At 41.1% G+C, this 13,466-nt stretch overlaps 2 protein-coding genes across 3 annotated transcripts; both read right to left on the bottom strand.

Annotated features, from left to right (window-relative positions):
- Positions 1 to 1,138: 1,138 nt before the first annotated feature.
- cpb1 (carboxypeptidase B1 (tissue)) lies at positions 1,139 to 12,539 on the bottom strand. 2 transcript variants are annotated; one of them, XM_063484137.1, is made up of 12 exons: positions 12,409 to 12,539; positions 8,234 to 8,344; positions 5,246 to 5,321; positions 5,043 to 5,167; positions 4,831 to 4,930; positions 4,634 to 4,735; positions 3,886 to 3,990; positions 3,685 to 3,795; positions 3,477 to 3,567; positions 2,921 to 3,123; positions 1,792 to 1,876; positions 1,139 to 1,488 (listed from the first exon to the last, which is right to left on the bottom strand). In XM_063484137.1, the coding sequence occupies exons 2-12, from the start codon at positions 8,251 to 8,253 to the stop codon at positions 1,301 to 1,303; spliced, it is 1,206 nt and encodes a 401-aa protein (XP_063340207.1). In that variant the 5' UTR covers positions 8,254 to 8,344; positions 12,409 to 12,539; the 3' UTR covers positions 1,139 to 1,300. The 2 variants fall into 2 exon arrangements, with proteins under 2 accessions (XP_063340207.1, XP_063340208.1); XM_063484138.1 differs by lacking the exons at positions 8,234 to 8,344; positions 12,409 to 12,539 and adding an exon at positions 5,837 to 6,178.
- Positions 6,251 to 8,240, bottom strand: agtr1b (angiotensin II receptor, type 1b). Its single transcript, XM_063484140.1, has one exon. The coding sequence runs from the start codon at positions 8,225 to 8,227 to the stop codon at positions 7,136 to 7,138; it is 1,092 nt and encodes a 363-aa protein (XP_063340210.1). The 5' UTR covers positions 8,228 to 8,240; the 3' UTR covers positions 6,251 to 7,135.
- Positions 12,540 to 13,466: the final 927 nt, after the last annotated feature.

The raw sequence follows: 13,466 nt of genomic DNA, 5'->3' as shown, positions 1-13,466 counted from the left end.
ATATAATCTTCTTAAAGTGTTATTTTATTAATTAATCTAAAGAAAAATGATGACTATTATTATTTTTGAAAATGTTACAGTTAATTTGCATATTTGTAAAACAGAAATCTAAACATTATTATGTAAAAGCCTGTTTATCGTCTTTTGTCTGTTAATTTTCAGTAATTTAAAGTAAAAATCATTTGTGTTATCATTGAAATAAACATGTAACTATCCAGCACAGAGACATAATCTCCCCAGTGTGTCCTGGGTCTGGCCTAGGGCCTTCATACGATGTTGAGTGCCTCTTTAATTTAGGCCCATACCAAACTGCATGGGCATTTGCATTTTTAAAAAGCACTAATCAATGGAGAAATAGAAATCACTGAAATGACAATATTGCGAACAAGCTGACTGACAAAGTCATAAAAAATTGGAACAATGAAAAAAAAAATGTACATACTATATAATATATATCAGTGGGATGAGGGTCAATACACTGCTTTTATTTGAATATAAAACTACTTAGTCATATTTTTTCCCTGCATTGTGATGCGTGAAAACCAGTCAGTAAAATTTACTTTTCCAATTTTACCCCAGAAATGTGTTCAGAATGTGAAGTAAAATTTCCCGCTGGTCTTTGGCTCCCTTATTTTCTCCACCGAGGCAGATGCTTGGCAGCATGGAGGTGCTGCCAAGAAGTGCTCTTTGCTTGTCAGATACTGTGCCCCTGTTTTGAAAATCCCTAACAACAGATACCCACGCCCACCTAAGCGGTGCTACTGGAGCACTGCCATCTGAACAAGAGGGATCACTGTGATCCAAAGGGGTGCAATAAATTTGTGGCTCTTTCTTTTGTTTTGTTGAAGTAATGCCTCCTTTATAGACACTTTATAGATACTATAAGAACATTTAGTGTTTGGCACGGTTACATTTCATTATGGTTACATTACACAATATGTTTTCTTAAAGGTTTTGGTATATATTTCTGAAATGTTTCCCTCTTAATTTGCATTCAGTGCAGCAGATGATGAGCCCTAAAGTGAAAGTGTTATTATTGCTGTTGTTCGTACGCAGTAAAGGCTCTGTGTACCAGACACAATATTATCGTATACACATAAAAAAATTGATTCAGCGTGTGGGGATGGATCATTGATTTTATTGTTTGCACTCATCTTGACATTCTGTCAAGCACAGTGAGGAAACATGGCGGGTGGTGCCCTGTATCCATGGATACGGGCAGGAGATGGCTGAGAGGTTGGAGGGGCTGGGGGCTGGTATAGAGGAGCCGAGTTGGCAGGGGTCCTGGCAGTTCCGCATTTTAATAGAGGTTCTTCTGCACGTGGGCCGCAATGTACTTGATGGCCAGCATGGTCTCCTCGCATGTGGGCTTGATCTGAGACTCGGGCAGCAGGAAGCCATATTGACCCTCGTCACGCAACTCGAAGGTGTAGGAATATTTCACTCCCAGGTCGTAGGCCCAGTCGTCAGAGCCTCCAGCAGCGGGGTCTAAGGGCAGATGAGGAGAGAGTGAGGGAAATCACTGAGATGGTGACATTCTGACAACCTGGGACAGGCTGCATGTGTTTTCATACACATTTTACTTCAGGGGGGCAAAAAAAATAATCCCTTGCTTGAAATAGCTGTGGCTCATGATTGCCTTTGTGGTCTCAAGAGGCCACATTTCTCAATGGAGATGGGTGCACTGAGAACACACCATAATGCATAATAACAGAGGTGGAAATAGGTTATCAAGCTATCATTGAATGTGCAATCTTCCCACAATAAAGTGCGAATATTTGCTGTACTTACAGATAGTTGGAGCACCGGGGCCGCTGGTGTAGACTGTGCCATACAGGCTACGCAGAGCAGAAGAAGCTCCCTTAGCAACTGCCATCTACAATACAAAATACAAACAAAAGTCAAATGTGCTATAGAGTGAATTAATTATAAGGTTTAAACTATATGTGTGTGTATATATATATATATATATATATATATATATATATATATATATATATATATATATATATATATATATATATATATAATCAACACAGTAATCAACACAGTATCTGAGTATATCAGACTGAGCAAAGGTGTGTCATTGTCTGGAAATGCTTGAATTTGGAGGACTTTTTAATGTACAATTTCTCATTTTAAACCAAACAAAGCACGCACACAAACGACACCACCTTTAAAATACAGCTGTTACACGTTATAAATACATGCTTTTCACCCTGCGGGTTTCCAGTAACATTTTTAGTGATATTATAGAAAGCAGTAAAAGCATCAGCGAGTTGCAAGAGGAAATGAAACCCCCAGAGAAACGCAGAAGCAGGAAATGATATTTCTGGCCAGACTGATGAGTTATGACAGATCCCTGGAGTTCTTTTGTTCTGTAAAGTGTCAGAAGACAGTCTAAATTACAAGTGAGTAATAGAGAGGCAGAGACGTGTGATCTGCCTCAGTTAGTGTGAGAGCTGGAGCAGGGGTGTGAGTGTTAACTGTGCAGCACCACGGACACCCCAGTGAGAGGTAAAAGAGCCATGAGAATGAGCCATGTAAGCAGGGAGTAAATGATTTGCTGCAGCTAAGTGTGGCCCTTAGATAAGAGTAACACAGTAATGGGGTGGGTAGAGTTATATATGTTTATATTATATGATCTATTGTAAAACTTTTTATTTGCTCATATTCATGTTAAAAACTTCCGATGATAGGGAAATGACATATAGTCTGCCTCTGACTAATATATTCCTGTATAGAGTGTATAGAGTATAGATTATTCCTGTGTTTTGTATTTTTTTTAAATTTGTTTTTTGTATATATCACACATACAGATCATTATTTAAATGAACCGAATTCATAATTATACATAGCCTGACTCAGAGGTAGGTTTTGTACACTCACTGCAATGCTGAGGCACATAACAGTGACTTACCAGCTCGTCGTGGTCTGCAGCTAACTGATAGGTGTAGGAGTAGGGGAAGAGCAGCATCTGAGAATAGGAGTGGATAGTGATGTAGGCCTTGATGATGGATTTATTTTTGCGGATGAAGTCAGCAAGATTCTTGGATTCAATGTCAGATTCAGGAGCGGTGCCACAGTAAGTTTCGCTGCAGGGGTTGGTGGAAGCTCCAGTGGCTGCAATCACATAGAAAACCATGTATAAAAGTTTTTTTTTCTTTTTAAAATTGTAAAATAAAATGAAATAATAAATTACAAACTAAAAATATTACCAAGCAGCCAAAGTGTAACTAAACATGTTATTGACTTGCCAGATTAAAATACATGGAAAATCTATAAAAACAAATACAGTGCAATGTCCTGTCCTTAAACCTGATATTTTTGCTGAAGTTTTTTGTATTTTTTTTTAATTAATTTAGCTTTTTATGAAATGCCTATTAACTGACATTTAAAAATAACCAATGCAATTGCAAATTACCCCAATTTTCTTTTATCAGTCTAAGATTTAACTGTGCATATGTCATACTTACTGCACCAGCCAGCATCGAAGTTTCTGTTTGGATCAGTTCCAAGGCAGCTGGTTCCAGCGTTCCTGGAGCGAGTTTTTCTCCACATCCTGTTCTAAAGTTCCCAAAATGCATACAGATGTGCATTAAATGCATTCTTCAAGATATAGCGCAAGGCACGTCTTCTTTTAGCTAAGGCAAACAACTTAAGTTTGAATGGATTGTAACGTACGCTTGTGTGGGTGAACACGTAACCATCGACGTTGAAGACGGGCAGAACAAAGACATCCATCTGGTCAAGCAGGCTAGTCATCTGAGAATCACTACCATAGGTGGTCACAGCCTGAGGAAGATTGCAAAAAAATCTGTGCTGTAATGAGTTATATTCCTTATTTGTAGGTGCTTGCCTCGGCCATCCTGGCGTCTTCCTTACCTCATTGACAAACCACTGACAGAAAGCATGAGAGATCCACTCTCTGGCGTGGAATCCACAGTCCATGAAGATGGCAGGCTTGGTGGAACCAGACTTCTTACCAATCTGTGGTTGTTAAATGTAATCACAAAACAATTGTTGCATGTAATTATAATATAAATTAAAAAATAAATTCTTTAATGTCTGTGAAGGTTCTCAGTCATCCAGGTCATTGTAGTCTAAGGAGCTTGGAAAGAGGATGCCAATGTTCACATTTTGGACAAAGAGGACAGATGGTTTGAAAGAGGAGTGAAAGAAGCCATTTATGTCCACTGTGAGCAACCATTTTGAACAGAGGCGGTGGTTTACGACACCAACTGTCTGCCATCTATAATCCAGTTTTGAGTTCCCTTCCCAGACGCTTTAACGCCCACTCACATCCTGGGACATTTGACCTCAGGAAATTGCATGATAGGGTGGGGCTAGGTTTCACAATGAGCTCACCTGAAACCCTGGCTGATTGTGACCCACACCCGTTTTCACACCTTGGCTCATGTGATTAGAGGATCATCAGGGCGTCCTTTTGTCCCTCTTTGGGGGGATACTCCCACTGGGTTTAAATCTGGGACTCTCCGCCATTTGACCTTAGAACTGAAGAAGCTTCTCGGATGAGAGGTGAAACGTCTTCAAGCAACTTAAAGAAGTCCAGACGCTTTTCATTCCAAACTCCTTAGACTAAATTCTTTAATATTTATTTGGGTAAGCCTACCTTGAGAACTACCATGGGACGCCCCTCATAGGTGTTTCCAATCACCTCCTTGCTGATCATATCAGAATTGGAAGTAGCCATTGAGTTCATCCAGGACTCAATCTAAAATAAACAGGACAAAAATGGTAAGAAATTACTGAAAACCAGAAAAGAAAATCAGAATTGAGATCGGTGCTCTTAAGGGTTTTGTCTCTTACATCGCTCCAGGTGTTGTACTTGGTATAGCTGTGGGCTCTGGGAGAACCCTTGTTTTCAATCTGGCGATCAACAGCCTCCTGAACGTCATCAATAAAGACCCTGAATAGGGTTTAATTAAAAAGTGTCACAGCACTGCGTGAAGAATGTAAATCTGGGGCACAAAATATCCAGATAAATATCCTTTAGTTTAATTGTTTGTCTAGCGACATACTCTTGCTGCATGCCGCTCTGCTGCAGGACGGCGAACGCCATGTCAAGGTACTTGGCAGGCACACGGATGTCCACGCTAATGCCCACAGTCACCTGCTCAGCACTTGCTGGGCTCCAAAAGTCGAGCTGCAGATGGCAGCAAAGTCAAACACTTGAGCAATGAAACATACATGTGTGCCTGTATGTGTGAAAGCAGATGGGTACCTGAACACTGTTAGCCAGTTCCCTAATGACTTTCACATGTTCATTAAGGACAGGCTTCAGACGCAGAACTTTATCACTGTTTAAAAAAGGGGGGTGAGAGAAATCAACATTATAAAATAGCATCCACAAACACTTTGCCTTCACTCCTCAGCAGTTTCTTTGGAACACAATAATACCCTTTGCATAAGCCACAAACTTAGGGAACATGCAAACAGTACAATTTTTAGCCTCTATAGATGAGTGTCTGTGTTAAATGACGTTTCAGGACACATTTGCTGCCCTACCTTGTGGTTTAATATATACCACAGGGTTATAAATATTATATCATTTTATGATATTAATAGTTCAATATCCCTTTGTCAGAGTGCAAATATTTATAAACACAGATTTCAGTAGCTTTAATAAATGGTTTATTAATTGCAGTAAATTACTTAAATTGACATAAATCCATTTGATTACATCAAACTAAACCAGAACGCAGACTTATATAGTACTTCTATTATTAGAACTGCGTCATTATATTTTTAGTGTCATCACATGCTGTAGTTTACAGGAATGCGGTCCTTTTTTTAAACAAAAGTGTAAATTTACCCCTCAAAGCGAGTGACGTCAGCGAGGGCAAAAGCCACCAATCCAAAAAACAGGAGGACCTTCATGTTGGCAATGAAGCTGGCTTTCCTTGTGTACGACACTTATACCTCGCAGCTTGCCGTACATCCACCAATCTGAGTCTTTTATGCAAAGATGTGTCATACGTCTTTTGCTGTGTCGCTGTTTTTTTAGGTGTTACGTGGAAAAATGAGAGCATACATGATGTACTGTCAATGATTAATAGATTCAAGACGTGTTTGAGGCATTTTTAAACCAAGGTCATTTGATTTGGATAAGTCACAGTTATCAGAAGTGTTTTTTGTAATGTGTGACTTGCTTTCATGACTAATCAGGACGATTTGTCTCTTTTTACACTCAGCTATTAAAAAAAAAGATCCACCTTGGACTGTATTTTATTTCTTTTTAATTATATTTTCGTATTCACAAAATGTACACCTACACAGTATAAAAAACACACCTGTCAAGTTTAAATACCACAAAGACAACCAGCAAAGACACTGACAATGATCTCCCAGCCTGGATTATTTACATGGCACTCCATTTTTGATGGCGTGTCACTACCAGACTTGGTAGCATTTCAGTGTTGATATGCAAACAAATATACATTTTCACAAAGAGGACATAGTCTGACTATACTATATAACATACAGAAAATAGTTACTGAAGTCAGATATGCTGCAAATATACATTTACATGACATTTTGCAATACATTTCCAATTGTTTCATGTATATTGCCACTGGCAGAGCATTCATGAGTGGCTTAGCACTTTTTTTTTTAGCATTGTTCCAACTAGTGAACGACCTGCTGAGAGCAAAGGATAGTTATCACTAGACACTATAGTACTGCACTGTATCATCGTGGCACAATGCTGACATAATTTTGCAGAACATGCATATCTTTTTATAAATAATGGGATAAGCGTTCAGTAATTATGTATAATATTTTCTAGCAGAGCCATACTATATTAATATGGCTTTTTTTCTGACACTCTCATTCATTTCACAGGGTTAGATGGGAAAATTTGCCAGCATGCTATGTGACATGGAATGGTATATGAATAAATATTCTGCAACTTAGCATTGTACACGGTAGTCTTACAGAGGAACATGTGCACAACATTACAATCATTGTGGATGTTTCAGTGCTGGGTAATACAGTTGGGCATGGAGAAAAAAAAGCATGGAATGTCTCCATCCCCAGGTCTTTGACCTCAAACTGAAAGAGCGAGGAGAGGTCAATTGTACCCTGTTTCTCTCTCTCTCCCTTTTTTTCCCCTTTACTTCACGTCAGTGGAGGCATTACTTTTGACTGTAAGGCTCAGTGCTTCTGAGGCGCGAAAAGAGAGTGCGCTCATCTTGGAGCTAATGCTCGGGTGAGGCCCGGGAACTGCACCTGGGGAGCAACACAGCAGACGGAGTAAGTTTTTGCGAAAGTTGTGCCCCACGAAGCTGTACACGATAGGGTTCACGCAGCTATTGAAGTAGGCAATGCATATGGTGAAGGGTATCGCGGTGTCAATGAGTTCCACGATGGAGCATTTGTTCACAAGTTTCAGTTGGGTGAGCACCTCCATGAAGTGGAATACCTGGTGTGGTGCCCAGCACAAGAAAAAGGCCAAGACAGCCGCTGCGAGCATGCGCAGTACCTCGTCGTCCCGTGAACGAGAGCTCTTCTGTATGTGCGTGGCCCCCAGCAGCGCCTGCCCAATAAGGCAATAACAAGTGAGGATGATGACAAAGGGCACCAGGAAACCCAGCAGGATCTTCATGAGGCTGATGGCCAGGCGGAGGTCTTTCAACCACATTTCATTTTCTTCAGTCGGGTGCAGAATGGCGCACACTGTAGTGTTAGAGTGTGAGATGTCGTGGAGATCCCTGATCACCGCTGTGGGCACACTGAGCACGAAGGCAAAAAGCCAGATCACCACACATGTGAGACGCGCATACACCACCGTGCGGAAGCGCCTCGATCGCATTGGATGCACAATAGCCAGGTAACGGTCTAGGCTGAGCGCTGTGAGGAAGAAGATGCTGGTATAGATGTTAAAAATCACCAGCCCTGCACTGGCCTTGCACAGGAATCCTCCAAAGGGCCAACTATACCCTGTGGCGGTGTAGGTAGCCCACATTGGTAGAGTGATGAGAAACGTGAGGTCAGACACGGCAAGATTCAGGACGAAAATGTTGGCCACCGTCTTAAGCTTCATATAGCAGTAGATGACAGCCACCACCATGCTGTTTCCGACAATGCCGATGACAAAAATACAGCCATAGACGATGGGTACCAGGGTGAAAATTATTTCATGGTGTCCAGACATACCACATGTCAGTTCTAAACCGTCTGTTGTTTCTGTCGTTAGATTTTGCATTTTCACCTCCGTGTTTTTTTGAGCATCAAATCCCAGGACTTTTAAATGGAGGGTCCCTGTAGGCAGGGTTGGTCTGTGGTGACTGATACAGGCCTTGGGAGAGGGCCTCAGCGAGTCCTATAAAAGAAACACACACACACAAAAAAAGAAAATGTCACAGGCAGCCCAGGAGAGGAGCCATCATTACTGCTGGCACGGCCCATAAACGCTAATCCACACGAGCACCCATGAAAATGCTCACTCTACACCAGCTCATTAAAGACCTGCACATTAAAGCCATCCTGACGCTTTATGTTATTTCTGTAAAGTAAGAAGCCATGAAAAACAGATGTTGCATGTTATTCAATATTCCAAAAATGCCCTTTAAAAACGTCATTATTCAGACAGCCTGCATTCTGCCTTCTCCTTATAATCGTCCCTCGGCTAATGAAGGGCAACAGTAAAACTGTACAGTGTTTATCAAATGCTCGGTCCATCTGGGTTGGACTGTCAGCACCCGGAAGGAGAACATTTATGCCTCGTGTTATGACCTGAGTTAATGAAGGCCGCATGGCAAAGCGCGAGCTTGGATAACAACGCCATTAAACACTAAAGCGCTGAGGGAGCAGGGGAGGAGAGGAGAGGTTCGAGGCTCCAGTCACCGTAAAAGACATGTCACGTTTTAAACCCTCGGCGCGCCGAGATACATTGTACACAGCATGAGAACTTCTAATCAGCACACACCTAAACAAACAGGACAGCAGGGATTCAGCTCTGTGGAAACTTTGCTCTGTGAGAAAATCAAACCTGCGTGCTGCGGAAAATTGGCCTCGGGGCTATTTTTTTCTTCTTTTTTTTTTCTTTTTCTCTCTTTTTTTTTGCTTGATTTGCACAAGCTTAGAGTGAAATGGGAATATAAAAAACAAATTCTCTCCTTTGCTGAGGATCTTTATGTTTAATAGAATAGCTTTGTGGGTGTCATTAGTGGAGCTGATGTAATAATATTAGCATAAGCCTCATTTATATGACAATATAGCTGAAGAGATTACCCAAACTTGCACAAAAAACAAGAAATATTTGTGGTTACAGTAAATCCAATCTGATGCCAAAGAAAACATAACTCTGCCTTTAGAGCTCATAAGTAGGCAAATACAATTTGAAGATAATGAACAACTGTTTAACTGATTTATGATTTCTTTTGGGAATGAGAAGTTAACCCTTTATTATTATACAGCTGTCAGGACAGAAATGGAATTCCCTGGATTGCCAGTCAGAGTAAACTGAGCAGGATTTTGCCACAAGATGGCATGCTAGCATTAAGATTTTACTCTTTACGTCTCGCTGCTGACTCAGTAGGGACACAGCGCATTTTGACAGAAACACTACTGATAATTTCAGCCAGGGTGTTTCTACACATTTAGAAATTTTTTAAAAAAGTAGCCATGTGCTCCTGTCACCATCTCATTGGAGTTTAAGCTACTCAAATCAACCTACTGCAGACACTTTACCTCCACATCCACTGAGCTCAGAGTCTGAGCTCCAGCAGCACAACTGTTTTATCTTAGAATAATAAAAAGATCCTAATTTTTCAGCAGATTTCAGTAGGTGAATTCTTTGAAAAAAAACAAATAAGAAAAAAAGCCCTGCGTGCACTAACGCAACGACCCTATCGGCTTCAGATGTGGGATTTATCGAGTGTGGAAGGTGTGTGGATGCCAAGGGCAGCAGAATAATGAAATATCTCTGTGAGTTTCCTGCACAGGCCCCAGTGTAACAGGTAGGATAAAGCACCGACACAGATGTCGAAGCTCGGATTCAAAGTGCGGGTGTTTTGCTTCTTAATGTTTATAACGGTGGGTAACTGTAATATCAAACCATGCAAACGAGAGCGTTAAAATGAATATCGGTTTCACAGTTTGGGGATTTTTAAACGATTAAAGGAAATCTCTTGATGCTCAGAAGATCTTTGATTGCCAGAAATGGAAATAGGAGAGAAAGTGGACACTCTTTTACTATTATTAGTGCAGTGTTAATGCCAGTGTTTTTCCATGAGGGAGATGAAGATAGTAAGGGAACGTGTGTTGAGTTAATACAAACAAGGCTCAATGTGCTGAATATCTATAATAAAGATAAGGTGGCACTGAAAGAAGGTGACTCAGAAGAAGGCTATTTAGGGTGGCTTTGTCCAGGGAGCTATAGCTTGAGTGAGATGGCACATTACTGAATGGCAGCTATAAACCCTGGGTGACCACAGACAGGAAGGCAAACAGCCCCTTCACAAAGTCCGTGCGCAAGCTGCATCCTCTGAGACAAGACAAAAAGGCTGCAAAGGCCCAGAGTTGTTTGCAAACAAAGCTGCTTACACTGGATGATAAAATCAGGGTTAGGAGGAAGTTTGGGGACATTTCTGCCCCCCCAGTTCGCTGTGGCTGAATCCTGAGTGACATTATAGTAGCAACATTTGAGTCCTATTTTGGGGCATTTAAAAGTGGAATTGTTCTGGGAATATGGGATTTATTTACAAAAACTAAAAACAGGACAAATTAAATCACTTTTAGTTTAGAATAATAGGATTGTCTAAGTTGGGACAGCGAGAAAGTTCCCATCTACTGAGCTATCTGAGGCTACCCTTAGCTTGAGAACCCAGCTGCTCGGACATGAGCACCACCATCTGGCTGTCCAAAGAGAAAACCACTAAAATCAGCGGCTGATGGAGTTAATGATTTATATCAGCCTATTACGAAGTGAGGTTCATCTTACTGGAAACAGGCCATCCCACCCCTCCTCCCTGTTTCAGCCCTGTTTGGTCAACAGGATGCTCTGCAACAATGGGTGCCTCCGACTTTTGTGCATCCTGCATCTCTAAAGGTGTTAAAGAAATACAAATTCAGCATGAGTTAATTAACCAACAACACTGCACCTTAAATTGAACCTTAAATTTACTCCTTTCCCTGAAGGTGAACAACAATGGTGTCTAATTGCATAGTGCATCTCAGCCGTAGCCTCCTACAACTCACTCCCTCCTCCGTCTCAGCTTGCAGGGTGTTACTTTAAATCATGAGCTTCTTGAAGTGAGGCAACCTCCCTAAACTGCTGAAGAATCTGCCACTGCATTAAAAAAGTGATACAGTAAAGCTCTCATTTTAACTTGAATCCAGAAATAGAAAAACATCAAAGGGTTTAAATTAATAATACGTGTGTATGACATTGTGACAATGTCCATGAACTAATTAAAGACTTGACTTATGGCTTGCAGCTGGGCAGCTAATGGAAATATTGGCTCCAGAAGTTATGTCTGCATCTTTCTGTTTATAGAACTGCGCTTTCATGTGACGTACACAATCAAACAACACAAACCTGTGCCCGAGAGGCTTCCAATCATTTCTTGTACTACGACTTTGAATTACAATAACCTAGGAGACTATAAATCCTGCTATCTTTTATTTATTTCCAATTGTTTTGGTAATTCTGTTAAAAAAAGAAAACATTGTATAACCTGAGAACAACAAGTGTCTTGAATATGGAAACACGAGAGGGGGGAATGAAACTCCTAAAAACTTTGACAGCAACTTTTACTCTGAGAAGTCTGCAGCACTTTACTTTGTCCCTTAACTTCTTCATTCCTCATTATTACTTCAATAGTATGATTTTCACACAACTATAAATTAAATTCCATCAGCTCTTTTTACCCCGGTTTGCTTTTCCTTCACCTTTTCATGTGTTTATTTGCGATTAAATTCTTCATAAGCGAGGATTTTCAAAGAGCACAGAGATACTGTTTATCAGGAAGTGGATCCAATTTTCTATGGAGATATAAGACCTGGGTTTGTATAGATGGCATGACTAGGTTCTGAATTCTTCTCATTCCTACCGCAGATTTACTGTAGTTGGTTTAAGGGCTTTAAACACAGAAGAATTTCATAGACAGAGTAAACAAACAGAAGGAATAAAACTGCGCTGATTTACTTCATGAATAAAGCCAGTATGTTGTTGTGTTGTTTTATATTCATTCGTTTCACGTGCAGGTTCTGAAAGTAATATTAGTCATTTTAGTAAATGAAAAAAAGTTTTTCGAACTGCACCAAGAAGAAGCAGAAAACTGTTTCTATAACTTATCCCTAAAATGCTAACATTCATTAATGAAAGCAAAGATGAAAGTTGGTGAGAATCCTTCCTGAAAGCGAGGCAGTGTCAGTGCTTACCTGCGGTGCTGAACCAGGAGGCTGTTGATGCTTTCAGAGCAGGACGGGCTGAGAGATAGAGAGACCACCGCAGCGTGTCACTGACTGCCTCTGATTTAACTTAACCGCTGGAGCAGGACGAGCAGGAACACCGTCTGACACACAACCCCCTCCTCACCCCACCACTACTCTCTCTCTCTCTCTCTCTCTCTCTCTCTCTCTCTGACACACACACAAACACACAAACACACACACTCTACAGTGATGAATGAGTTACACTGGAGCCAGTCAGCTACATATTGTCCTGACCCATCTTTCACTCTGGCCAACAGACTTTGCAGATACACAAACAACCACACATGAGCTCTTACACAATAGCACCTCTCCTCCCCTCTCTCCTCCTCCTCTCTACTTTCCCCCTTGCACCTCAAGCACTATCTCCCCTCCTCTCCCTTAACGTCTGCTTTTAATCACCAACTTTTTTTCTGTCTTATGAAATTGACTACTTCTGACAGCTAGAGATGATTAACGTTCCAAATCTAGCCCTGTTGCATAATCCTTTAAGGGTGTTCAATTTGGCGCTGCATTTTAATTGACCATGCAAAATCATGCTCATAATCACAGACAGCACTTTGTTCAAGTCTTACTTTAATATTTTGGCCACCTCTCTCCTTCCACTTATGTCAGCTCTCATCCAACGACAGTCCCTCCGTCCCTCGTCCTCTGCACAGCATGAAAGGTATGGTCAGGCTCTGATTATGACTGAGCCTGTCAACACACTTTATTAATAGCTGCCACAAGATTCCCCTTGAATCACTATGCAACAGGGGCTCAAAAAAGTGTGTGTGTGTCGGGGGAGATCAGTTGGGTGCAGCCTGAGAGTTGGGACACTGCTATTTTTTCCCCACTTCTTGCTGGGGTTCCTCAAAGCGTTTCCTGCTTTTCAGTATGCGATTCATCTGTCACTCATTTGCCACGCTTTTTTTTTTTTAAACATATGGACCTTTTCTCAGCATTGTGTAAATCTATGTGCATGCATACCTCAGAGCTTACAACTCCCCCTTGGCCAAACTGTCTCT

The sequence above is a fragment of the Pelmatolapia mariae genome, linkage group LG9 (genome assembly GCF_036321145.2).
Source record: "Pelmatolapia mariae isolate MD_Pm_ZW linkage group LG9, Pm_UMD_F_2, whole genome shotgun sequence".
Taxonomy (NCBI): domain Eukaryota; kingdom Metazoa; phylum Chordata; class Actinopteri; order Cichliformes; family Cichlidae; genus Pelmatolapia; species Pelmatolapia mariae.
The sequence above is the reverse complement of the archived record's forward strand: the minus strand, read 5'-3'. Positions and strand labels throughout refer to the sequence as shown.